This window comes from Topomyia yanbarensis, chromosome 3, assembly GCF_030247195.1.
Source record: "Topomyia yanbarensis strain Yona2022 chromosome 3, ASM3024719v1, whole genome shotgun sequence".
Classification (NCBI taxonomy): Eukaryota; Metazoa; Arthropoda; class Insecta; order Diptera; family Culicidae; genus Topomyia; species Topomyia yanbarensis.
The window spans coordinates 168,510,205-168,535,637 of NC_080672.1; the positions used below are offsets into that span (position 1 = coordinate 168,510,205).

Here is a 25,433-nt window from a genome sequence, read left to right on the forward strand (position 1 = left end):
ATTGATTCTGCTCTTGCAGTGTGGTTTCAACCTAACCTAGATATCAGAACTATCATGATGTTAAACTTTTTCCCTTGACGCAATAATATAATTCGAAGATGATATGACAGCCACGGAAAGCTGCCTGTGTGTAGAGATGCTATCTGTGTGCAGATGGAGAAAAGATACGACGATATCCACTGGCTGATAGCGGCGGCGATCGTCAGTTCGGCTGCCAGACAAACAGGTTCTGTAGGTCACGTCGCTGTAATTTACATCATTCTCTTTCACCGAATGTATGAATGAATGACCGTAAACACCAGAGAATACTTTCTAAAGGTGAGCGATGAAGCGGACAAAGTGTCAGTCCTGAATCCTGATTGACTTTCTACGAGCGGTCGAGATTTGGCCCATATCGTCAAGAGTTCCCATTCAATTAATTATAATCGAGTTTGATTGGTGGAGGCGTGTTTGTCTACCCACGCATCCGTCGACCAAATCAATGCAGTCCCGGATAGAATTTTACAATAGCATTTATCCTACAAACAATCATAGAAAATAAATATTATAGTTATTACTGTTTCAACATATTTCGATGCCAAGTTCTCACAGTAGATTTACAATAAAATTTCATATAACAATAAATTTCACTGTTCAGTAAAAAACTGATACAGTGCATTCACATTAAATTTTACTGTTTTCGTGAAAAAAATGTATGGAGAAAAATTGATTTTTTTAATGTTAAGATACATAACCACCCCCCTTTTTCACTGTAAAAGTCTATTTTACATTGAAATTTACTGTAAAAACGTTAAATTTTATTGTTTTTGCATTGTAGCATAACACTAAAACTTACTGTAAATTATTGTAAAATTACTGTACTGTCACAGTGAAAATCATGGTTTTGTTACTGTACATTTCTATTCGGGGTGCCTTCAGCGATATGGATTAGCCGAGGGTATGGGAAAGTCATCCGAGTTGTATATTGATAATGCAGTCGAAATTGATGAAGACGCTTTCACTAGTGTTTTTTGTGGTTTGAGTTAGACTTTTTAGCTTAAATTTAGATGAAAATTTTACTTCAGAGAAATTCATTCACTTATCACGTAAGATAGGTGAATAATAATTCAATATATCAGGGGGAATGAGGAATATAATTCTCGAGGTTTATAAGTTTGTCATACATATATATATATATATATATATATATATATATATATATATATATATATATATATATATATATATATATATATATATATATATATATATATATATATATATATATATATATATATATATATATATATATATATATATATATATATATATATATATATATATATATATATATATATATATATATATATATATATATATATATATATATATATATATATATTTGTACACTTGAGACACTATCATTAATACTAAGATAAAATCTTAGAAATAAATATTAAATAATACTTTTTAATGATTTTGAATTAAAACTCTGATTCAATCCCTTTATATTAGGAATAAATACAGAGAGCTAGACTTTATACTGCATTTTATATAATTAACTTACTGATGTAAATTATTAATGTAAAATATTTCCAAGATAGAGCTTTCATTAAAAATATAACGGTTCAAAGCGAAAAGTACTGCATGGTTCTTAGAATCTATATCTTAGCCCAGGGCCGTCGAGAGCCGCGTCGGGCCCCACGGCTTGTATTATTGCCGGGCCCTTTTAAACCTAAGCCCTCCAGTACCTCTTCAGCCAAGGGAGTCCGTGGTTTCTATTAGTCTTTGGTTGACTCATATTGCCACATCCACAGATAGCGTGCCAGACAGGTGAATTTCGACAGCTTCTTATTCCGTGGTAGAATAGACCTAGTTCAGAAGCACCTTAATGGCTGTCAGCAATGTTAACATAGAGCCGTGTTTTTTAAACATAACTCTTCCCTTTTTATCAACACAACCTTCCTCTCTTCTTTCGTTAGATGTGCCGACTGTTTAAATTGACGATTTAGTGCCTATAGAAATGTGTGATGTAGGTGTGTATGGGGACCGGCCGCCTCTGGGGAGGAATTCGGGGACTCGTGCTGGGCGTGCTGCTGATGGCATGCACGCGGGATGACAATCGCATGCGGTATCTGGTTCGCTCGCTGGGTGACGGTCGAAGGCGGTTGTCGGTTTTCCGCGATGGGCGGTAGTAGCATGCGGTTGCCGGTTGGCTTGCTGGGCTGCGGGAGGCAGAATGGCGACTTGTTCGTCGATATTTTCCACGTGGCCAACGAATTCCGGCAGCACTGTGATCCCCACGTAGGGTATTCCCGGGATTATCGGTGGGGCTTGGCTACACAAACTCCCAGCCGAAACGTAATGGGTCCTAAGGTTAACAATGGGAGAGGTATTAGGGTATTTGATGCCACTGGAATATTATTCTCAAATAGGTTACCTGACTCGATTGTAACTATATTTTCCAATTAAATCTTCTCCGCTGAATCTTCAGTCGCTAGTTTAGAAACTTCCGTAGTTACTAAAACTTGAACTGCTGAATAGCTCTGATTACTTCGTATGTCTGGTTTGCTTGGTGTCTTAAGTGGAAAAGATCGCTTAAACTTGCTCTACCAATGGCAAACCCAACTTCATACCTCACCTGCTCCTTTCCCATCTCTTTTTCCATCTTCTTCGTCCCACATATCCTAATTCCAACCGTTAATTCCATATCCAATTCCTCCTGTTTCGATGTCTTTGTATGTGTAATGTGTCATGTATTATGTGCGTTACATTTTTTGTAATTAATAATTTAAATTAACAGTTGGTAAAGGGAGTGGATTATTTAATTTCTTAGCTTAATAATTTACTAGTTGTACACAATATTCCTTACAATTTTATTACATAAATTCAAGACGAACAGTACTATAATACATACTCATCTCATCTCATAGGAAAACATCCCAAACGGTACCAAAATATAGCAAATTCTTGGTCATTTTTGGACTACTATCCGGCAGAAAAGTTTTAATTTGAACACAAGTTTGCAATCTACGTCAATGGTTAGCATGTTAGGATGCATCCCACGAGCGAATCTTGTGCTTTATTCAACTTATCGACAGTGGTAGAACTGTCGATAAGTTGAATAAAATTCGTCCGCCCATTTATTTCCAGTAATATCGGAATAACTTATAAAAGATAGATAGCATTTGAAATGCTTAGTTCTTCGATTTAAGTTTGACATGTGTTTACTAATTTCGATCCCAAATCTGCTGAATATAATGCTTTTAGGGCAGTCTGCTCGGAAAACAATTATTTTACCGAAAATTCCGATTTTACGCCACACAGAATCCCGAAGATTTCTGCTTGGAATACTGTACTATATCTACCAAGCCAATGAGAAGGATCTAAACTCATTTCATGAGAATAGACACCAGCACCGACACTAACTTATTGTCGGAATATATTAGCGCTGGCTTGACGCTGAATCCCAAAACGGAAACACTATTTATGTTTCCAATCAAACGATTGGTCAAACGTGATGTCCCGTTAGACTAGAAGTTTTGTTAAGCCGATGGACAAAGCGAAGCCGAAACTTGTCATGGCTTAGCAGGCCACTGCGAAAGCACTATGCTTAGGGAGGAATATAGCATAGTGCTTTCGCATTGACCTGCAATATTGTGATGTAATGACAAAAACCAAAACTTATTGGTCGAGAAGCATATCACTCTGCCTTTCATTTTTTAACAACAACTTTATACATGTTTCTAAATTTCATAGTAATTGATAGACGAATTTTAAATTTTATACAACAATATGATTCTAAATGAAAAATTTTCAAATTGGGAATTTTGTTTCAACGAAAATAATTAATTTTCTAAATTATGCCCTTTTTTAAAGTTATTCGCTTTTCTCCATTAATAACTAACCAAAATCAAATGTTTATCGCTTTAAACGCGAAATAGACGTTTTAGCGTATTTGCATCATGGAGAAGTTATCAATAAGACGAATTTCGCGCCAAATCGTATTCCGAGTTGGCAGCACCCTCTCAGATTCTAATGAAACTTTCTGTACATGAAGACTTTGTCACAAAAAGCCACTTTGCATATTTTGTTTTTTCAAAAATGATCTAGACTGTCATATGAAAAGGGCCAAACTTTTTTTTACCAATTTTTTCAAATGGCTATAGTTTAAAAATGACAAATACTGCAAATAATGTTGTAGGAGTGGCTGAAATAGGCAGTGAAATTTCGTTCTCTCAAAAAATTCTGAACATCAGTTTTTACTTTATTTATTGAAATTATGCCTACTTCAAAATTTAATACAAATTTGAGGTACATTTTCTGACTGATTAGTGCAAACATGGTGTAATTCTGTTAGATACGATGAGAGTTACTAGCATTCAAAAACCCTTCCTGCTATTTCTTCCGAAATCTAGAAAAATGGCCAATTTTGAAAGGTCCGTCGTAGTCACGATAAAAAAAACATTATGGCATTATATGGCATGGAAGCGCAATAAAAGTTTTCAGCATTGACAGGACTGACATATTTTGCATCAGTAAACATTCCAACCCGTTCATGGCACTAACATATATTGATGGCTTCTGAAAAACATCTATCACCTTAGTGATTACCTTACCCAAATACCTAATGTCACCTTCTATAATTTCGTATAATTTATAGTCAACCTCGTAGCATACCGAATATGTTTATCCTGAAGCGTTTATGGAAGGATATTACTTCCTCCAATTTAAGATATTCAATTTGTGTCTCATGTACACAGTCGATACTGTTTCCCAGCGAGATACAAGCTACTTTCACGGTCCCTTGAGATCCGCACTTGCCTACAAAGCCAAGCGATTATTCTATCCGAGTTGCTCTGCTCGATCAAATTCGTCGAAAATCAAGCATAAATAATGCATGCTTGTCGAGCTTTTCTCACCTGCCAAAGAACACCTAAGCTTTTCGTATCGCAGGTTTTGGCGTAGTATTGCTAGTTGAGCACGACCCACGCCCAGATACTGTCAGACCAACTCAGGCTCGACGACGCATAAGATGAAGTCTGAGCAGATTCGAAGGCGTGAAAATGGTTCTCAATGTGGATATAGAGCCGGGTGATGCAGGAAGAAAATGTTTCGTCTTTTGTCGTTGATTTTGTGTGCAAGGGCGGAATATGCATTCAATTAATGAGCCTGTCGGTGCTTGCTAAGGTGGCGTGGTTTATTCAATCAAAGAAGAACAAATTGATTTTTTCATTGGAAATCATCGGCACCAGTGGGTTGCACTTTCGAACTGATGTGGAAATGATGCAAGGCTAGTGGTTTGCTTTTATACTCGAAAGTTCAAGATAATAATTTATTCTGAGTTCATTATTGCATTTTTCATTAATTTAACAATAAAATATTAACAGTTAATATCATTAAATGAAAATTTCGCAGGTAGATTTGTTTCATTTTGTAATAACTCTATCATTTTAGTAATTAACAAAAGTTTGTCGAGAAAGCATTAGCATAAATGATTTAAGCCAACCTTTTTAAAACCGCGCAATCATCAGCAAAGTTATCTGAACAATCGAAAAAAGTTTATGACCCCGTTTAATTGGTTCACATTCTGTTGATCTTTCCAACTATTTCATTCAGCTGTACTATTATATCAGCAATCTGAATTGTACTAACTGGCATCAACCGCTCCTCAATCAACATTACAAAACCGTTGCGACACCCACGCAAAAGAGCAAACAAACTGATCCGTTGCGTGAACCGTCGTAAAATGTGATGAAAGGTCAATCGAATCGTCGAGATGCGAGAGGAGGGTGGGGGGAGGGGGGCTTCAGAGCCAGTTGAGATGGGTTTGGTTTTTGTCTGACAGCCTGGTAATAAATTGAGGCAATGAAGGTAAAAGCTCTCCGGCAATTAATAGTCAACAGATCTATTCAATATCGTTCATTCAGACCGATTGCGTTTTATCGGCCATCGTTAAATACCGATCGTAAGTGACCTTGGATAATCCAGACGTATTTTCTTCGACTTGGTATAAACAACAGCCGTAAAAAACGATCCAGACATCATAATCACTGAAGCATTATTACTGGAAATCAACGCAATGAAGATTAAAGGGGTTTTGTTTGTAATATTTTTATTATAGGGGAGTCCGGGGCTAATTGGCGGTGTTTTCAATTTTCATTTTTAGCGCTTTTGTTTTGGTAGATCGTTTGAATTTTTTCAAAAGATTTCATGCATTGTCTTTACTTTTATAGTCATAAATATGTGACACGGAAATACTGTAAACTTAGGCCGGCCGGCCCGGGGTAAGTTGACAGAATATATCGGATTAGTTGGCAGTACTCCATATTCAAAAGCAAATATTCGCGGACATGGGTCGATCAAAGCGAAAGGCGCAAACTGCTTTGAACGATGATGTTCGTACCGTCTAGTGCATGTGCGCTTGAAGTTCGTGCCAAACATACATTTTATGCACAATCTCGCACCCAAAATTCCTTGCAAAATTCCGCGCAAAATTTCGCACGCAAGGAATTGCGCACGGAATTTCGCACGGAATTTTGTACGGAATTTCGCACGAAATTTCGCACGGCGTTTCGGACGGAATTTCGCACGGAATTTCGCACGGAATTTTGCTCGAAATTTCGCACGGAATTTCGCACGGAATTTTGCACGGAAATTTCGTGCGGAATTTTGCACTGAATTTCGCACGAAATTTCGCAAGGAATTTCGCACGGAATTTCGCACGGAATTTCGCACGGAATTTCGCACGGAATTTCGTACGGAATGTCGCACGGAATTTCGAACGGAATTTCGCACGGAATTTCGCACGGAATTTCGTACGGAATTTCGCACGAAATTTCGCACGGAATTTCGCACGCAATTTCGCACGGAATTTCGCACGGAACTTCGCACGGGATTTCGCACGAAAATTTTGCACGGATTTTCGCACGGAATCTCGCGCGAAATTTCGCACGGAACTTCGCACGGAAATTTTGCACGGGAATTTCGCGCGGAATTTCGCACGGAATTTCGCACGGAATTTCGCACGAAATTTCGCACGGAATTTCGCACGGAATTTCGCACGGAATTTCGCACAGAGTTTCGCACGGAACTTTGCACGGAATTTCGCACGAAATTTTGCACGGAATTTCGCACGGAATCTCGCGCGGAATTTCGCACGGAACTTCGCACGGAAATTTTGCACGGGAATTTCGCGCGGAATTTCGCACGGAATTTCGAACGGAATTTCGCACGAAATTTCGCACGGTATTTCGCACGGAGTTTCGCACGGAACTTTGCACGGAATTTCGCAAGGAATTTCGAATGGAATTTCGCACGGAAATGCGCACGGATATTTCGCACGGAATTTCGCACGGAATTTCTCACGGAATTTCGCACGGAATTTCGCACGGAATTTCGCACGGAATTTCGCACGGAACTTCGCACGGAAATTTTGCACGGGAATTTTGCACGGGAATTTCGCGAGGAATTTCGCACGGAATTTCGCACAGAATTTCGCACGGAATTTTGCACGAAATTTCGCACGGCGTTTCGGACGGAATTTCGCACGGAATTTCGCACGGAATTTTGCTCGAAATTTCGCACGGAACTTCGCACGGAATTTCGCACGGAACTTTGCACGGATTTCGCACGGAATTTCGCACTGAATTTTGCACGGAATTTCGCACGGAATTTCGCACGGAATTTCGCACGGAATTTCGCACGGAATTTCGCACGGAATTTCGCACGGAATTTCGCACGGAATTTCGCACGGAATTTCGCACGGAATTTCGCGCGGAATTTCGCACGGAATTTCCCGCGGAATTTCACACGGAATTTTGCACGGAATTTCGCACGGAATTTTGCACGGAATTTTGCACGAAATTTCGCACGGAAATTTCTCACGGAATTTCGCACGGGATTTCGCACGGAATTTCGCACGGAATTTCGCACGGAAATTTTGCACGGAAAATTCGCACGGAATTTGGCACGGAAATTTCGCACGAAAATTTCGCAAGATATTTCGCACGAAATTTCCCACGGAATTTGGCACGGAATTTCCCACGGAATTTCGCACGGAATTTTGCACGAAATTTAGCACGGAATTTCGCACAGAATTTTGCATGGAATATCGCACGGAATTTCGCACGAAATTTCGCACGAAATTTCGCACGGAACTTTGCACAGAATTTCGCACGGAAACTTCGCACGGAATTTTTAGTCACAGTTGTTGTGAATTTTCTTTGCTGTGGCGAGTGTAATTGTGTGCGCAACCGTAAGCCGCTGAACGGTGGTTGGTGGAATAGGCGCTCTTTATAGTCTCTTAATCATTCCAAAAAATAGAGGCCTCAAACTTTCCAAAACACTTACCTGTTATTTTATCATTTTTATTTGTTGCTTTAATCATGGTTTTATCATTATAATTATTTTTGCTCTGGTATCTCTTTTCTAAAAAACTGAAGAATGAGATTCAGCTGTCAAAATTAATATGTTAGGATATCGGTTCTATGATTATGTACGATTGTTAGAAAGTCTTACGATTTTCTGAAAGGTCGAGGGGGTCCGAATTGCCCCCACGGTCTTAATCCGGGGTTATTAAGATCGTGGGGGCAATTCGGTCTCCCCTACTGTTTTCATTTACTGCATTTTATTCATTTTTCCAGTTCATACATTTCACTCAGGTTCTTTATTTTTATGATTTTAGTAATTGCGTCCAAATTTCATTTTTTCCATGCAAATATTATTTTTGTACCTTTTGTTTAATATTACTTAATTTTTCATTTTATTCATTAATTTCATGTAAAATGCTTACTTTTTCGTCTTTTCATTTATTTGATAAATTCTATTCAATTTATTTTTATTTTATTTTATTGATTTTTTTCTAGTGGCTGGGTGTCTTATTAAAATTACAACTTAAGATTCATTTATTTGCATCTCTTCAGTATATACTAGGCAGGTTTCCATGTTGAGTTGCGTAAACTGATGAATTGTCGGTGTTTCACTTCCGGAGGCCAAGTAGACTTTAAAGCAGCACAGCCGTTACAAGGCATTGAGCCCCATACCATCACTCGTCCTAGAGAAAAACTTAAATTAGGATCCATTCCTTCTAGAAAACTTGATGTAAAAAGTATACGTCCTCCGTGCTTCATGGTAGGCGGCAAGCGTTCATGCGCTCGCCTGGCTTCCTCCATGTCGTAACTATGCCATCTGACCCAAACAAGACGATTTATGTTTCATCGGACTATAACATCATATCATACAACTAACTCTTTTTGAACAAAAATACTTGAACGGTAAAGGGGTGTCTTTAATTTTTTTACATAATGTAATTGCTTTCGCTTCACTCGCCATTTCGATCAGTTTTCTGCGTTGGGTACCACCAAAAACGTCCGAAATTATTTATTATTTTTTTCAGTTCAGTTCGTAGTTTACTCAATTTCTCCATTTTATTAATCTTTTTAATTCTGTTCAGTCATTTCATCCAGTTTGTTAATTTGATTCATCTTAATTTATTCAATTAATTCTATCACAATGGACCTGGCCGTAGAAGTTCGTCTTTTACAAAATAAAATCTAATAATTTTATGATTTTTTTAATAAATGCACTGCAAAAAAATCAGTTTGGACAAGGAAAAGATTTTTTCAAATAACTTTTTTTCCTTGAAAGTGCCCAACTTCAATTTTTGACGGTAGGTAGAAAACATAATTACATCCATCAAATCCAAATCAAAAATGTTTTTTTTGTAAATCGACTTCAAATTTTTAAAATCGATTTTTTTCAGTGTAGGAGTCACCGAAGAATTTTTTTAATATTTTTTTTTCAAAAATTTGACTAATTTTGTGAAAATTATTCCTACAACATTTGTATGTAGGATTTGTCATTTTTAGACTATAGCCATTTGAAAAAATTGGTAAAAAAGTTTGGCCCTTTTCAAAAGACAGTCTAGATCATTTTTGGAAAAACAAAGCATGCAAAGTGGCTTTTTGTGACAAAGTTCTCATGTACAGAAAGTTTCATTAAAATCAGAGAAGGTGCTGCCAACATTTGTTCGAGTTGGCGCGAAATTCGTCTATTGTCTATCTTTTATTTAATAAGCTGAACTAATTTGATTTTTTTTTTTAATAATTTAATGTATATTAATGGTTCTACTCATTTTATGAATTTGACACGAACTAGGATATCAGGACCTGAACGTGTGTTCATCTCACCTCTAGTTGGGTGCCTACTTTGCATGAGATCTGCAAATTAATGAATAAACGTGATCATGATACTTGTATGAAATGTCTCATCTCACTGTTAGGTGAATTAAGTGGGTTTTTATATAAACAAGAATTGTTAATATAAAACTTGCGTAACTTTTTTTCAAACTGCACCGAAATTAACCAAATTTAGCCCAGTTTCTCTTTAGAGTGCACCGTTTACATTACCATGTACCAATCGAGATGAAAGAAAAGCAGCAACGTTCGCGAAAAGATTTTGTTTACTGACATGCAAAATCCAGTGTGGTCAAACCGTCACTCGGAAAAAAAACTGAGGAATGATCATTCCACCGTCTCAAATCTACTCCAAAGGTTTCAGGAACGGATGATAGTGGGCCACCAGCCAGAACCTGGACGAAAGCCGGGAACAGCGCATAAATAACGCTGTTTTCTCATTTCAAGAGGAACCCGAACATTTCGACGCGGGACTTAGGCAAAAAATTAATGTTTCTCAAAGTTTCGTCCAGAGGGCCTCAGAACGATCCGGTTTAAAAATGTACAAGGTGCAGATTTGGATCCCAAATTAGGACAAACGCCAGCAGAGTGTTGCCAAACCGGCATAGGAACTTGTGGCAAATGCAGTGGTTTACGTTTGTTCTACATCAAGAAAAAGCAATTGAGAAATTCAATGTATCAGTAATTTATCTTTATACGTCTTTCAATTTTTGAGATGGTCTCCCATGGATCACTTATTATGAATCTGACTCAAAATTTGGTGCAGTTTCCTGATATTTAGGTCTCATTTTGCGCCTTTTTGAGCCGAAGTTATTACATCTAAGTTTTTGAAAATACCCTTAGGGAGACGCCCTGTAGCTCATAAATCTCCTTACAAATTGGTTGCTTAAACAACATCATATTAGTGATTTTTACTAGTTTTGTCAACCATTTCTGCTGCTTCTGCTGGTAACCTGTATATTAACCCTTTAATGACCAACGCCTTCAAATGGGTTTTTATAAAAGTAGTCGAAAAAAAGAAATATAAAAATTTCAAAACAGATAGCAGAAATGAATTCAGCGTCCCAAAATTATTATTTTGTCACAACTTTGTATGAACAGGTGTCACTGTGGAGAGGCGAAATGATGAAAACGAAATGGATAAAAACTGGAGAAAACATACCGGAAGCGGCTGTACATGCTCTGATGGATCGATGGATCAATCGCAACTTCTGAACACGTTACTCAAATTTATTGTTAAATTCAACTGACGTATGCCAGCAGAAATAAATACATAAACTGAACTACAATAAAACTTTGGTTTAATTTCGATAATTATAACCATCTAAAGTGTCGCAATAATTATCAACTCACCCATCCATATTTGATTATTTAATCAATTTTTCGCCATTAATCACAAAATTTAATAGGATTGAATTATTACCCGCTCTTTGAAACACATCGAATATTACAACCATTTCGTTGAGCTTCAGGCTTCTCTCGACTCAGTACGATTCACCACTTTATCTAATGTTCAATCTTGTTTCGTTTTACAGATCGTAAAAATATTTCACATAGTTCCGTCAACAGGGACCAGCTGCGGTGGATACTGGATAGCCGCAAGTCATGTTTATGACTCATTCCACAGCAGCAATTGTGGTTGTGAAATGACGTTCCACGGGCCGTCATGTAAAAAAGTTGTACAACTGTACGGCTAAGAAAGCAGATTAGTTGTGTAATTGGTCGAATTAGAGTGTCTTTCTTATCCGGCGCTGGGATCTCTTCGTCGCTGCTCTCTCGGCAACGAAGCAACACCGAAGAGCAGTAAAATGTGTGCCGAGTGTTTGATGTTGCTCCAGTTGATAGCCTTTTTTGTGACTGGTGCTTACGGTGGCTCATGTCGGGATGCTGCCCTCTGCTGTAACGGTCGGGACTCAGCCTGTGTCGTACAGAAAGTGCCGCCAAATGCGATAACGTCGGACTTCAACGTAAAACCGTGCTACTGCGATCACGCCTGCTTAAAGTTGGGTGACTGCTGTGGCGACTTCAAGGCATACTGTGGAGGTAGGTTTGTTTTTATTTTGCCGCCGCCCTTGTCACATTCTATTAATTGGTCAGCCGGTCCATTGGTCACGCAGGGTTGGCAATTGAAACGGTGCCCATCACTGGTAGTGGTTATTATTACAATATATAATTTTTTTATTGAATACATCAACCACTAAAGGATACCACAGAATTGATGTATGTATAATGTGTAACGAGGCATAATTTAATTACAGATAAAAATGTGAATGTCAAGCGGTGTGTTGATATGACCGATGAGTTATTGGGATACGGCGAATGTGTTTACTGTCAATTTAACTAACTTGTTGGAAGTGAAACAACCGAATGAAATATGCGTCCTTTGCAATCAATTGAACATATGTATTTCGAGGATATGGGAATGTTGCTATCATGTTGATGTTTCATTTTTTTCTGAAATCGATTTCAAGACAGTATCATCCCTGGCATTTTCTGACTGCCGAAATGTTGATAAGCTATAGAACCAAGTGGTCCTAACGAAGCAATTGAAAGGTGAATTGGGGAAAGTTCTAAGAAATTGATTTAATTCACTCATTTTATGTACACCCGAAATCCGACGGGTAAATCTCCATTTCTTTTTGGTAAGATTCTATTATCTTTTGATAGTATACCATGCAATTGCGCATTACAGTATTGAACCTCTATTGCCGCGAAAATAATAAACTGTGAAATGACGAATTTCGGTAGCTTTACATGTATGGGAACCGAGGTGAGGTCCGACACCATAACATGTTAATATTTGAAATACACAGAAACTAATAAGGATAATCTAATATGAGATTCTAAAATGATATTGAACAAATTCCATCGACTGCCGGATTGTTGATCAACAGAGTTCCGAAAAATCATAACACGAACCGGATAGCTTACTACAAAAGCGTATGTTGCTTCTAAGTGAACGAATCTTAGTAACAGGGGATATATTCTTCTTGCAGAACGGATCTAGGGTTACTATATTAAGAGTTAGGCGATCACAAAAGCCGGAAAACTGGCAGCTCTTAGTTCAGGAAAGAAACACTGGCATCCCATGTAAATTTTTAAGCTCTAGCTTAATAATTTCATTGTCGTCGTAAGTAAGAACTTTACATGCACGAATAGAAAAAAAAAAAAAATCGAAGATCGGATGATATGATTTCATACTTGTGCGAATATCTCTTTTTGTTACAGAAAAAAAATTTGGTTCTTTTCGTTTCTCTACACGTGATAACGCAAGATAATAATTAAATAGTTGTGACCATATTCACAATGCCTTTCCCATATACATCCAAAGAGAACATGACGTCATGCTCGATTGGCTCCGGTATTTGACATGTTCAATTGGCTCCGCTCAGTGTCTCCGCCTAACTATGAATATAGTGGCTATAAACGGATCTTACTCCTTAGAATGGCTTCACAAGCGATAATAAAGCTTGAAAAGATTAAGGGGGACAATCTTTACCAAAATACAAACCAAGTGTTGAACACTATTTATTCACACCACACATTCGTATGCTCTTCCTCTTGCTACGCGATGAAATTCCAGAAAGCATGCATTTGTATCACACATACTCATATACACATAATTACACTTTATCACACATACACAACATATTTTAATGAAAAAAATTGGACAAAAAGAAAGCTAACAAGGGTGTCGCTCTTGCCCGTCAGGCTGCAATCAAGGCCCTTAGCTCAGACAAATCACGGTCCAAGCTAGTAATCGCATGTCGAACCCAAATCGTAGAACTAAGCATTGTAAACACCATCTATCTTTTCTGGGTGCCCGGACGTTGCGCTTTTACTGGAAATTAATGGGCTGACGAATTTTCCAGGATAGGTGCAGCGATTGACTTCGTTGGTCCCGAGCCCGCCCTACCGATTTTTGATTAGAGAATAAATACGATCATGGGCTTCGTCCGAGCACCGCAATTATTGGTGAAATCTAACAACGTGTCACCAAACTAAGGCGTTTCTAGAAGAACCGAGCACAGTGATTTCGAAAAATCTCCTACATTTTTCGAAACTCCATTGCGGCATGCTGACCAGGGCTTTAACCGACCACTGCCAATTCAATTATCACATGACAAATATTCAGCGCGCTGAGTCATTTTCATCTGATACACAAGTGACCAGCAATAGTGCAACTGCGATTTCAGGTTTTCGGCAATCCTTACATAGACGACACCGTGTTTGGATGACTGAAACTAAGAGACATACTAAAGTATTAGGCTTACTCGCAGGCGATATGAACTACTTGTAAGTTTAACTTACCTGCTGTTTGTTGCTGGTACTTTCCTTACCATTCTTATTCTACCTCCTTCTCCTTCTTCATTCCTTCTGCTCAGGAAATGATGAGAAGACACGGCAAGGTACAAATCCCCGACTACATAGAGGAACTTGCCATTTGAGCCAATATATTCTGATTCCTGATTCCTGATAATGCCCTATACCTATTGTGTTTGATCCCAGTCTACTCTAATTGTGATATTGACATGATCCAATGCCACTTAATAACCTATCAATAGTAATTTGAAACCACTCATTAGACATCGTTGAAGTGTATTGGATAATTGGTGGTAAACGAAATAAATAAAACAAATTCAATATTGTTGAATCCCTAATGGTATTACTCTGCTAGTAACGGGCACTGTTTCTACTCTCCTCTGTCTCAACTCACCTCGGTTTCCCCTATAAATTTTTAAAGCGATTTCGGTGGGCTTTGAACGAGATATCTGCTTAATGAACTGTGCTCATTTTGCAGTGATTTTTTATTCTCAGAAGCGTCGAATTAACAAACGACGTGTATGTATTGTATACATACCTGACAAATCCCCATTGTTTGCATTCGGGCGTTTGGATTATTCAGAGCCTGGTATAAAACATCCACCAACTTCGACAAACGATACTGGCTATAGCCCTGTAAAATTTCTCATAAATAGCAGAGCTAAATGCCAGAAGAAAAGTTTTCGCAAGTATTAGTACGCTTATTTGCGAAGCTTTGATGGCAAACATCGTGGGTGGTTAGCTGCTAGGGGGCCCCAATTGCTTACATACGTGAAATTAGGGAAGGAAAAATAATGGAAAACGCGGTAACTCTGCTGGTGTGGTCATATATATTTCCGTCGAGTTTATGTTGTCGCAGCAGTAATATTACAGCGTAAGGAAGTTTTTAATAAGCGCACTAGCATTGTGATGTTCTTGTTCGTTCGAATTCGTTTCCGTACTCGGGTAGATTAACTTGAATGTATCTGATGAAAGCAGTGACGGCAAAGTTTGCCCTAGTTGCCTGCTAACATTTCAGCAGTTTGAAACTCGTTTAAATTATGCAATGTGTGTTCGGAAAAAACGTGGTAATATGACGATTATATGTGATAGATTTGCCACGTGCGAAGCTGGAGTAAAAATCACATCACATAGGAAAAAGTTTTCAGATATTTTGTGCATGTGTTCTGTTCTACATTATAGCGTAACATTCATCGAAAAAAATCAACAAATTTATACGGTCAACACAAAAAAATGAAATATATATTTACCAATTTTAGATGAATTAAATAAGTGTAAAATGGGAAATATTATTAGTGATCTATTAAAGAGTACTAAATTCAAAAACAACGTGTAAAATTGACCGGACAGCTTATATTTATTGTTTGTTTACATCAACAGGCTATTGTGAAGCCCCAATAAAGTTTCGATAATTAAAATAAATAACATAGCATTAACATATCCAAGCAATTATACTAACATAAAAATACATACAAATATCAAGGTCAAGATAATAACGAATATAGACAACACTTATCTTCAAAGTCACGATGCTGACAACACACTTGCAAACAAACGACGGAGCGTTGTGCGTGGGAAATGATAGTCAAAGATTGAAGCAACTCTATTGAATGTCCTCTGGATACCGTTGAAGGCTGTGTTCATCCCGTAGTTTGTCCAAAGAAACTGCAACCGCAGCAAATTACTGTTCCTCAATACTCTGGGGAGCACATTAATTGAAATATCCTGCAAAAACGGCGGAACAGTCGATTCTATTCTGTAGAACGTCTGACACGAAGAGCGCATTCAGGAACGATATCTCCTGAATGAGATTGCAGTGTTTCCAGGTCGATGAATAAACACTGGCTTTCGTAGCTAGGTAACTGATGCGGATCAAGCCACGTAACCTGCGCAATGCAAATCGAATAAACCGCCGTTGAACGGATTCGATTCTTTCCTGTCAACTGTTCAGTTGATTTTGCAGGAAATGCAGTAATCGAACAAATCGGCAGATACATTTTGAGATCGTCCGAAAATGACAGGTGAGGTCCTTTCAAAACATACTTCACATCTTCGGCCCAAGGTGACTCTCCTGTGGGATACCGGAGGTAGCGTTGAAACTCTCTGACTGGAAATCGCCTATAGTGACACTCATCGACCGAGGAGTGAGCCATGTAGTCCTAGTCTCTGCAGCTTTGCAACAGTTATATCGTGGTTAATCTTATCCAATTCTACCGGTAGATCAGTGTAAATAACATCTGTTTGATTCCGTTCCGCCATGCTCGCAGTGAAGTATGATGTAAGACATAGCAAATTTGTAGTGGTCGACCGTCCGGGCATGAAACCGTGCTGGTCATCGCTAAGGTATTGCTTGCAGTGAGTGAAAAGGGGCTCCATGACGACAAGTTCAAACAGTTTTGAAACAGCGCATAGTGATGTGATGTCGCGGTAGTTTTCGATGTCATTTCTTTTACCTTTTTTTATATACAAGAAACATATGCTCATATTTCCAGCACGAGGGGAAAACACCCTTGGATAAGGACAGTTGGAAAAGGTGACGAAGTGGAGACAGCAAGTAGTCGACATGATGCTTCAAAAAACGGACGGTATTCCATCTGGTCCCGGCTTGTGAGTTGACTTCAGCTGGCGGGCGGCTCGGGTAATCATCGTATCATCCACGTCCATTTGACCAAAAGTCTGTGTTTGCAAAGGGACGTTTCTGCGAAAACATGCCCAGGAGATAATACTTCTGCTTTAAAAACACTGGCGAACTTAATGGAAAAGAGACGACAGATTTCATTGCTATCGGTAGCAATTTCACCATTTAAAGTCATCGACGACGGAAGGCCAGACTCTTTGCGTTGCTCGTTGATATACTTCCAAAAGGACTTTGGGTGTTATTTAAGTTTGCGTTGAATATTGTACTTGTGACGTGAGTGACAATGTTTACTCACCTTACTCGAAATTGAGCCTCACATAGTGGTTCCGGAGTGACAGAGTTCGCTTAATGAAACATTGTATAAGCGATAGCGTTTCGATTGAGGTTTGCGCATATTAGAATTTACAACAAGATGCGTTTTGTTTTTTTCTTTCGGCATTCTTCTTAATCTATACTGTTTAGTTTTGTTTAGTTTCTGCAGCCAAATTTAAAAGAAACATCAGGTAAAAGCTTATACCCTGTTGTTCATAAATCAGACGGTCACGAATTGACTGTCGGGGAACTGAAGGTAAAACGTACACATATATACCAGGGCCGTTGAGATCCTTGCTGGGCCTGGGACTTAAAATATTAACGAGCCCTACTATGGATAACTTCTGATTTGAATATAGTTTAGAGCAAATATTCTAACCTTCCAAATCAAACCATTTTTTATACAAATCGTTTATTTGGTATGGCTCAATGCGTTAGCTCAACTGAACCTTGGGTGTTTTATAAATTTAATAGATGGTAAAAATAAAAACAAATAAACCAATAAAGGGTGTGTAGATAATTATTGCGATAGCTTGAAACTAGCGTAACTTTTCTCATACTAGACCGAAATGTATCGAAATTTGCCCAGTTTCTCTTTAGAGTGTAACTGCTAAGTCTAGCAGCTGTTAGTAAGATTCCGATCGAGATGGAAGAAATCAGCAAACCGTTCACGAAAGAATTTTTTTCACCTACATGCAAAATCATGTCGCATCATCGTCCAAGGGAATTTGATAGATATACATCATTCGACCGTCTCAAAGGTCCCTCTAAAGTTCATGGAACGGATGACAGTGAATCACAAGTCAACAGCTGGACGACAACCAGGAACAACGCGTAAAAACAGACAGAACATTGATTGCTCATTACAAGCTGAATCCAAATATTTTCGGGACTTGGCCAGAAAACGCAAAGTTTCGTCTACTGGGCTAGGAAAAGATCCTGATTGAAAACGCATAATATGCAGAACTTCCCAAATCGGCACGAACACCAGCAAAGTGCTGCCAAAACGCACGACCAAAAACTCTACACGAAACTTCTAACGAAATGCCGGTGCTGCGTTATTGGTGATGAGACCAACATTGTAATTGTCATTCGTCCGTAAGTGAGACCAACATCAAAGCGGATATCAAGCAGTTTCCGGGACAGGAATTTTTCACGGGTAAGGGCTGGTGTGAATGCACTTTTCAAACGGAAAAAGCTGTTGAAATTCGCATCGAAGTACCTGATTTGGTAGGCCATATGCACTTGTGGAAAACGCTATGAACCATTCGTGAACAAAAGCTCCATGAAATATGAAATTTATAGAACTGCATGTCTCCAAAAACGCCTTTTGCCGTTTTAAAAACAGCATGATCAAAGCACTTGTTTTGGCCTAATTTGGCGCACGCAACTATTACAAAACCGTACAGGAGTGGTACTCGGTAGATTTTGTGCCATGAACACACCAAACTGTGCGGAACTCCATCCGATCGAAATCTATTGGCCATGATAAAGCGCGAACGTTGAAAGACCAAAGGAATGGTGAAGGACGAAAAGGAAATGATGAGCAAGTGGAAAAAACTGAGAAAAACGTACCGCAAATGACTGTAAAGGCGTCGATGAAGGACGTCAATCACAAATGTCGAGCATTCTAAGCATTCTTAAGTTCAATCGAGGTATATAAGCTGATCAAATATATACCGAACTACTGTGAAACTTTGGTTTCATTTTGATGACTATAACCGATTTACCAATCAATTTGAAATGTCGCAATAATTACTAACTCATCTTTTATTAGTGGCTGTTCTTCAAACTTCGCGACTTTTCGATGCTATTGGGGATGTTATTGCTTACTTGACGGTTGCGATCAGATGGTCTTAATTGCTTCTTTCTCTTACAGTTTAAGAGTGTGAACCCGTCGAGTTCCACAAATATTCCCTCGTTTATAATGCGTGCTGTTTATTTTGGGGTATTGGACGTGGTTTTGCGGTCATTATGGCCCGCGCGAGTTTATCTTAACGGTGTCTGAACATGGTTTTCTGTTATGTGCCGTCTGATTACAAAATTGGTACTTACATAATAAATTGTCCTTTAAATGTGCAGAGTTGTCTGTTTAATGGTGCCGCATTGCGTTTTGTTTTTTTAGGTTACGTAGAAATAATCCAGAATAACTTTGTTGAAAACAATAACTTGCTAGGATTTTTTTGATAAAAATGGTAATACGATTTTAAGTTAAGAGGGTCAAATTATTGTGGAAATTTATTGTTTCTGTCAACAATGCAAATGTACAAGTCACATCTACATTTCAACTCTAATTAATACAGTAAAGATACAGTGATTTTCTGACTTACATATTTCCAGGTCAATAAACCCTAATAGTGATACTATTCATCACATACATTGCTTCTATTTGAGCAATCAATTTCCATTGTCTGTTGATACAAGTCTCATAAGTAAGCCGTTTATTGTTCAAGTCTGATCATAAATGATTCTTAGTATATCAGTAGAAGCGATGCATTGATTAACCCACCCCAAGTTCGCTTCAAATCATTCTGGGAAGTGAAAAAGTTATCCGAGAAAATGGCTCTGCAACAAAATTCTAAGACAACTACCAGGCTGGGGGACGGGCCTAGCGTAGTTGGTAAATCGTTTACCTTGCACGCAACTCATCTAGGTTCGATTCCCAACCCCGCACATAGGGTTGGAGATTTTTCCAAAAGAGATTTCTCTAACCCGAAAAGAGGCGAATGACCCTTAGGTTAAAACCTCTATAATAAAAAATAATTACCAGGCTAATCGTTTCTATGCAAACTTTAAATAGCTCTGCCAAAACTTAAAATCCCCTCTTAATGTGATTTCAACAAATGCCAGCTTCTTTACGTGTCTTGTATCGCCAGCCAATTGATTGAGCAAATTCAAAAGAACCAGTAGGTTCAATCTCACTGTTAGATGAATTTAATCTGTTTTTTGGCGCTATGTTCAATAGGTTCAGAAAATATTCGGGAAATTTCCTTTGAGGACACCAAGTCTCTGCGATGAACATAAAGTTAAAGGTTTACAAATTTCAGATTTTTTTTAAAATTCGTTTCTACAGTGAAAACCCGTTTTTATCAACCCCCAACTTTATCAGCTTTTCGACCCGTTTTCGTCAGCCAGCCAGTATTATGAGGCTATGTATACGGAATAATGTTGAATATTTTAACAGCTGTCAATCAACAATACACCACGGGTCTTCGGTGTATTACTATTTTATGTCAATGAGGTAAATGAAAATAAATATATTAGGGTTACTATGCCCTAATTCATCTTAACACCTCTATTCATCCCACCCATTTGAACACATTAGTTAGAGCAGTGTCTGCTATCTCTATTCAACTATTAGTTCAAATGGTAGGATGAATAAGGGTGCGTTGTGCTCAACTTTTCGTTTCATTCAAACGCAAGTATTTTACATTTTCCAAGTTATACTTTATATGGAACTGTTCCTTAGGTACGAAGCAAAGATATTAATACCTATTTAAGCGCAATCCAATCACTGTAAACCGAGTTATCAGCGAATTAGTGTGACAACCTGACTAATGAGATGAATACGGGCTCGTCTACCCTACAATTACCTTTATTCGTATGAGATTTTTAAATTGGTTTTCTTTGCCCACCCATATTTTTTTATTATGAAACAATTGATCGCCGTAAACTAATTTTGCGTTTTGGAGAAATATGGTGTCAGAGGAAATGCTCTTGAGCGGTTTCGCAGTATTTTGTTCAATATCGGTAATAGTTTAGATGAGTGCATCGTTGTGCAAGGTACAAGTGGAAAAAACTCAAACTGAACATTTCCAAGACCAAATAGGCAAATTGCGTCGAAGACGGACACTGTGAATAAGATAGACAAACTGTGTTTCACACAAAATTAAAACTTTATTTGAATAGTACTGATACTATATGATTTTTAGAGGATTTCAAATGATTCTGCAAGATACTGTTATTATTTAATACGTGAATTATCAGATATTCAAGTAAAACAAATATTTTTCTCGAGAGCACGTTATCGGATATAATTTTTTGACACCAGAAAATAACGATAAATAACTTGAAAGCTGTTGATCTCGGAAAATATTTTTAGGTTGACATGATGTATTGCCTATTTAGCACTTGACTGTTGAAAAAACAGAAATCTCAATGAAGTGTCCATGATTTAGGGACATTTTTTAAATGAGAGACGGATGGGCATACACGGAAGTGAAGTAAGATTGAAGGAATCTCTCATGAGTGAAAACTATTATAGAAAGATATCTGCTCGTAAACCTACTACACTACAAAAGATGTGTACACTCAGGCAAAAAATACAGCGAATTTCATAGAAATATCGTATATTTTTCAGCCAAAAGTAGCACGTATGTAAATCATAAGATTATCTTATGAAACGGCATTTATTTTGTGAAATCTGTTTGCTATGATTTCATGTTCCATAAGGTATCTTTAAATTATCATAAGACAATATTATACATTTCTCTTATGTTTATGAGAATCATAAGATGCTCGTATGAAATTCGTACGACTGACATATGCAATAACTTATAAAATGTTAAGGTAATCATAAAAATAGTATGTTTTTCATATCAATCTTATGAAAACATACTTTTATTACTTTTCTATACATCATAAGATAAATCTTATGAATTTCGCTATGCGTTTTGCCTTAGTGTATGGGTGTGAGATGAGCCATCCAAGGAAAACATGCGGGCCCCTAAAATAGAGCTGGCCACCTGTCATAAAATCTATCTTCGTCGATCGCACACAGTCAGATAGTGCAGGGCCTGTCGCGAAGTCGTCTACCGTTTCCAAGAAATGGCTCAGTTAAGTTATCTGGGATCATGAAATTAATACACTATTTTGGGATTGAAATATACTCTTTATTGTAGTTCATACCAAGGAAGATTTAAATTTATGAAAAGTATTACAAAAAAATCCATACAAGTTTATCCGTTGTAAGTAGAGCTTCCATCCCGGGAATTTATTTCCCAGGAATCCAGGGATTTTTGGATTTCCCGGGATTCCCGATTCCCAGGAAATTGTGTTTTCTCATTCCCGGGATTCGGGAATCCCGGGAATTTTTTTTTAATTTATTCAAAAAGACTTAGATTCTGCAAATGAAATTCAGTAGGAAATATCTTTACCGGCAAATATTTGGAGTGAGTAGTGAATGCAGATTGTGCTATCCAACTGATTTGCAGATCAATGGACTATATGTCTTAAGGATCGTTGATATTTTTTCGTGGTTTTTTAGGTATATAGTCCATGCCATACTCAAAACACTGCTAAAGAATGTTGATTTTTTATTCAAAAATGGATTAATTAGCCGGCCGTTGTACCGAACCATTGTGACCATTGATCCTTACAGTAGCGTTAGTGATGCGCACGATATCTCTGCAACCGATGAGCCGATTGATCAGATTTTTTAACAGTGATTTTTATAGTTTATTTTAATAGTTAGATCTTGAATGAAAGGGCTTGCAATCAAATTAGTAATGGAAATTGCGTTACTTGCTTAAAAAATCGATGTGTGTCTGTTTCAAAACTTGGGATGGTTTGTAGTGATATCATGCTTAACGCAAACGCTATTTAAAATAAGGAATGTTTCTAGAACGTCCGCAGAAATATTTGGTCGGTGATCGTTGTCATCGAATGCATATTTCGTCTTATTTGTTATACCGTAACTGTAATATCTGTAAATTTTTCGATGTATGAAAAGAAATACATAACGTTGTATCTGTTCAATATCATGCGCATCCAAACTCTTTGAATGTCGCTTCCAATGATTCAGGCAGGATTTTTGAAGGGATGCGATCAAGCAATTCAGATACTTGTCCGTAACAGGAAATCGACAGTAACTCCAGCAGCTGCGTTTAGTATATCATCCCAATCGTAATAGTAATTACAAAAATTTTGGTTATACATATAGCCAAGAAAAAGTTGATGTTGCGTAAACTTATTGACGAGTTATCAAATCATTGAAGGATGTGTAGGCCACCAAATCGCCATCTTCAACTACTGCTTTAGGACAGATATACATGCAATCAATCGGGTTTCAAAACTTTTCAATTTATTCTTTTGTTTTCAAGAGAATCATTCACCTTTTTATTTTTCTTCTGTGTTCCCGGGATTTCCCGGAAATATATTATTTATTTCCCGAATCCCGGGAAGCTGAAAACCGCCGGGAAATGGAAGCTCTAGTTGCAAGCAATACAGATAGTTTTTTAAGTCGTAGAACCGACGTTAATCGCAAAGTGAATCCTCTCCATAACTTTTTATAGCTTTCGCTTTTTGGCGTTTTTTCGCCCTTTTGATTAATTTATCTTTTTTGGTGGCATCAGCTTCTGTCAATTCCTTGCGTTATGCCGCAGATGTTATTTCGATCGCCTTTTGGCTCTTTCGCCGTCTTTTTGAAGCTCTTGGTCCCTCAATCTTCGGAAGTGGGAGAATATTTTCCGGATACACGCTGAAAGAAGATTTGAGGTCGCTGTCAAAAAATGTTCACAGTGTGCGTAGCTGTTTGATAACCGCGGGTGTTTCGATTGCATTGTTCGCTGTGGTAACTTTGGCTGAGCCGTTACTTCCGTTGTTGGTGCAAAGGATTCGTCGTAAAGACGTTTCGGTTACAAGGCCATGTTCCGGATGGTGCCCGATATAGCTACATTCGTAACATATCACTGGGCTGAGATGCTGTTACCATTAGATAAGTTACATCGCATATCCCAATTATACGGCCTGGATGTTGACGTTTGAAAACCTTAGCAGCCTTCGCAAAATAGTTTTCGAATGGCCCCATGAACGTAACGTCCAAAGGTTGTATTTTGTTGCTTCAAGGGGCAAGACAAAACCTGTTTACAAAATTTTCTTTAGCTTTTTCAGCAGACTCATTATGTGACTGCTGTGTTCGTCAACCCTGAGCACAACTGGAGTATCTGAGTTGGTTTAGCGAACTCAAGGAAATGATCGAATCAATCTAGAAATGCTTCTACCGTCATGTTTCTCGATGAGTCACGTCTGAGTTTTGTCCCGGTAGGAATCCCTTTTTCCTGTCCTTCGTTGATCCGTGCTCGCGGAAAAATCATGATTGGAGGGATATAAAACGATTATAAAAAGACGAACCTGAATCACCTTCAATTATTGAACTAACCGTACTAATCTTAGTTTCATTCGCATTATATTTTTGGACTGGGCCAAACTTCTTGTCTTTAACCTATTCATGCCCATGTTGTTTGTGGACAACAACATTTTTAAGAAGTTGTAACTTTTGGTTTGAATTTCACTCAAAAACAGGTAAGGCTAATAAATGTAACTACTACCTCTTTTGAGCACTAATAGTTACAATTAATAGCTCTGAAACTGAAGTTATTAGGGATCATCCATAAATGACGTAGCATTATATGGGGGAGGGGGGAGTTTTGTATTTTGTGATGATGTGTGGCGACAGGGGGGTAGGGGGTCATGTCATGCTACGTAGCTTTTTTAAAGGGGAATAGAATAGACTTTAAAAAAATACGGGGACAAGGGGGGGGGGGGGGGGGCAGAGTTACCGTCAAGCTACGTAATTACCAGGGGGGGAGGGGGTATTTAGAGGTATGTGACGAAATGCTACGATGGGGGAGGGGGGTGCTAAAAAACACTCAAAAAATGCTACGTCATTTATGGATCATCCCTTACAGCTAGCCTGATTGGATTCCGATGGAGCAGTGCTGACAGGGATCGTTTACGTTGACGACGAAAAATGAAATTTTGATATATCTTTGTTATTTTGCAATATTATTGAAAACTGTTAAAACCCTAAGACAAGACGTGATAATCGGCTTCTTATTTTTTCTTCGACTTTCTTCTTTTCGCGCATTTTACTCCTGCCAAAATCTTCCTAATAGTGTTGCTACTTTTATTAATGAAAATGGATTCTTGTTGATTTAGTTTACGTCTGCAATATTTTTGCCTTTCTCATATAGAAAGGTTATGCA

General features: G+C 38.0%; 1 protein-coding gene across 2 annotated transcripts in view; it reads left to right on the forward strand.

The window, feature by feature from the left end:
* Positions 1–25,433, forward strand: part of LOC131689098 (somatomedin-B and thrombospondin type-1 domain-containing protein-like) — a 203,424-nt gene that overhangs the window by 43,128 nt on the left and 134,863 nt on the right. For both annotated transcript variants that reach the window (XM_058973909.1, XM_058973910.1), the window contains exon 2: positions 11,711–12,218. In XM_058973909.1, the coding sequence (XP_058829892.1) occupies positions 11,984–12,218 (235 nt within the window). In that variant the 5' untranslated portion in view covers positions 11,711–11,983. The remainder of the gene's footprint in view (positions 1–11,710; positions 12,219–25,433) is intronic.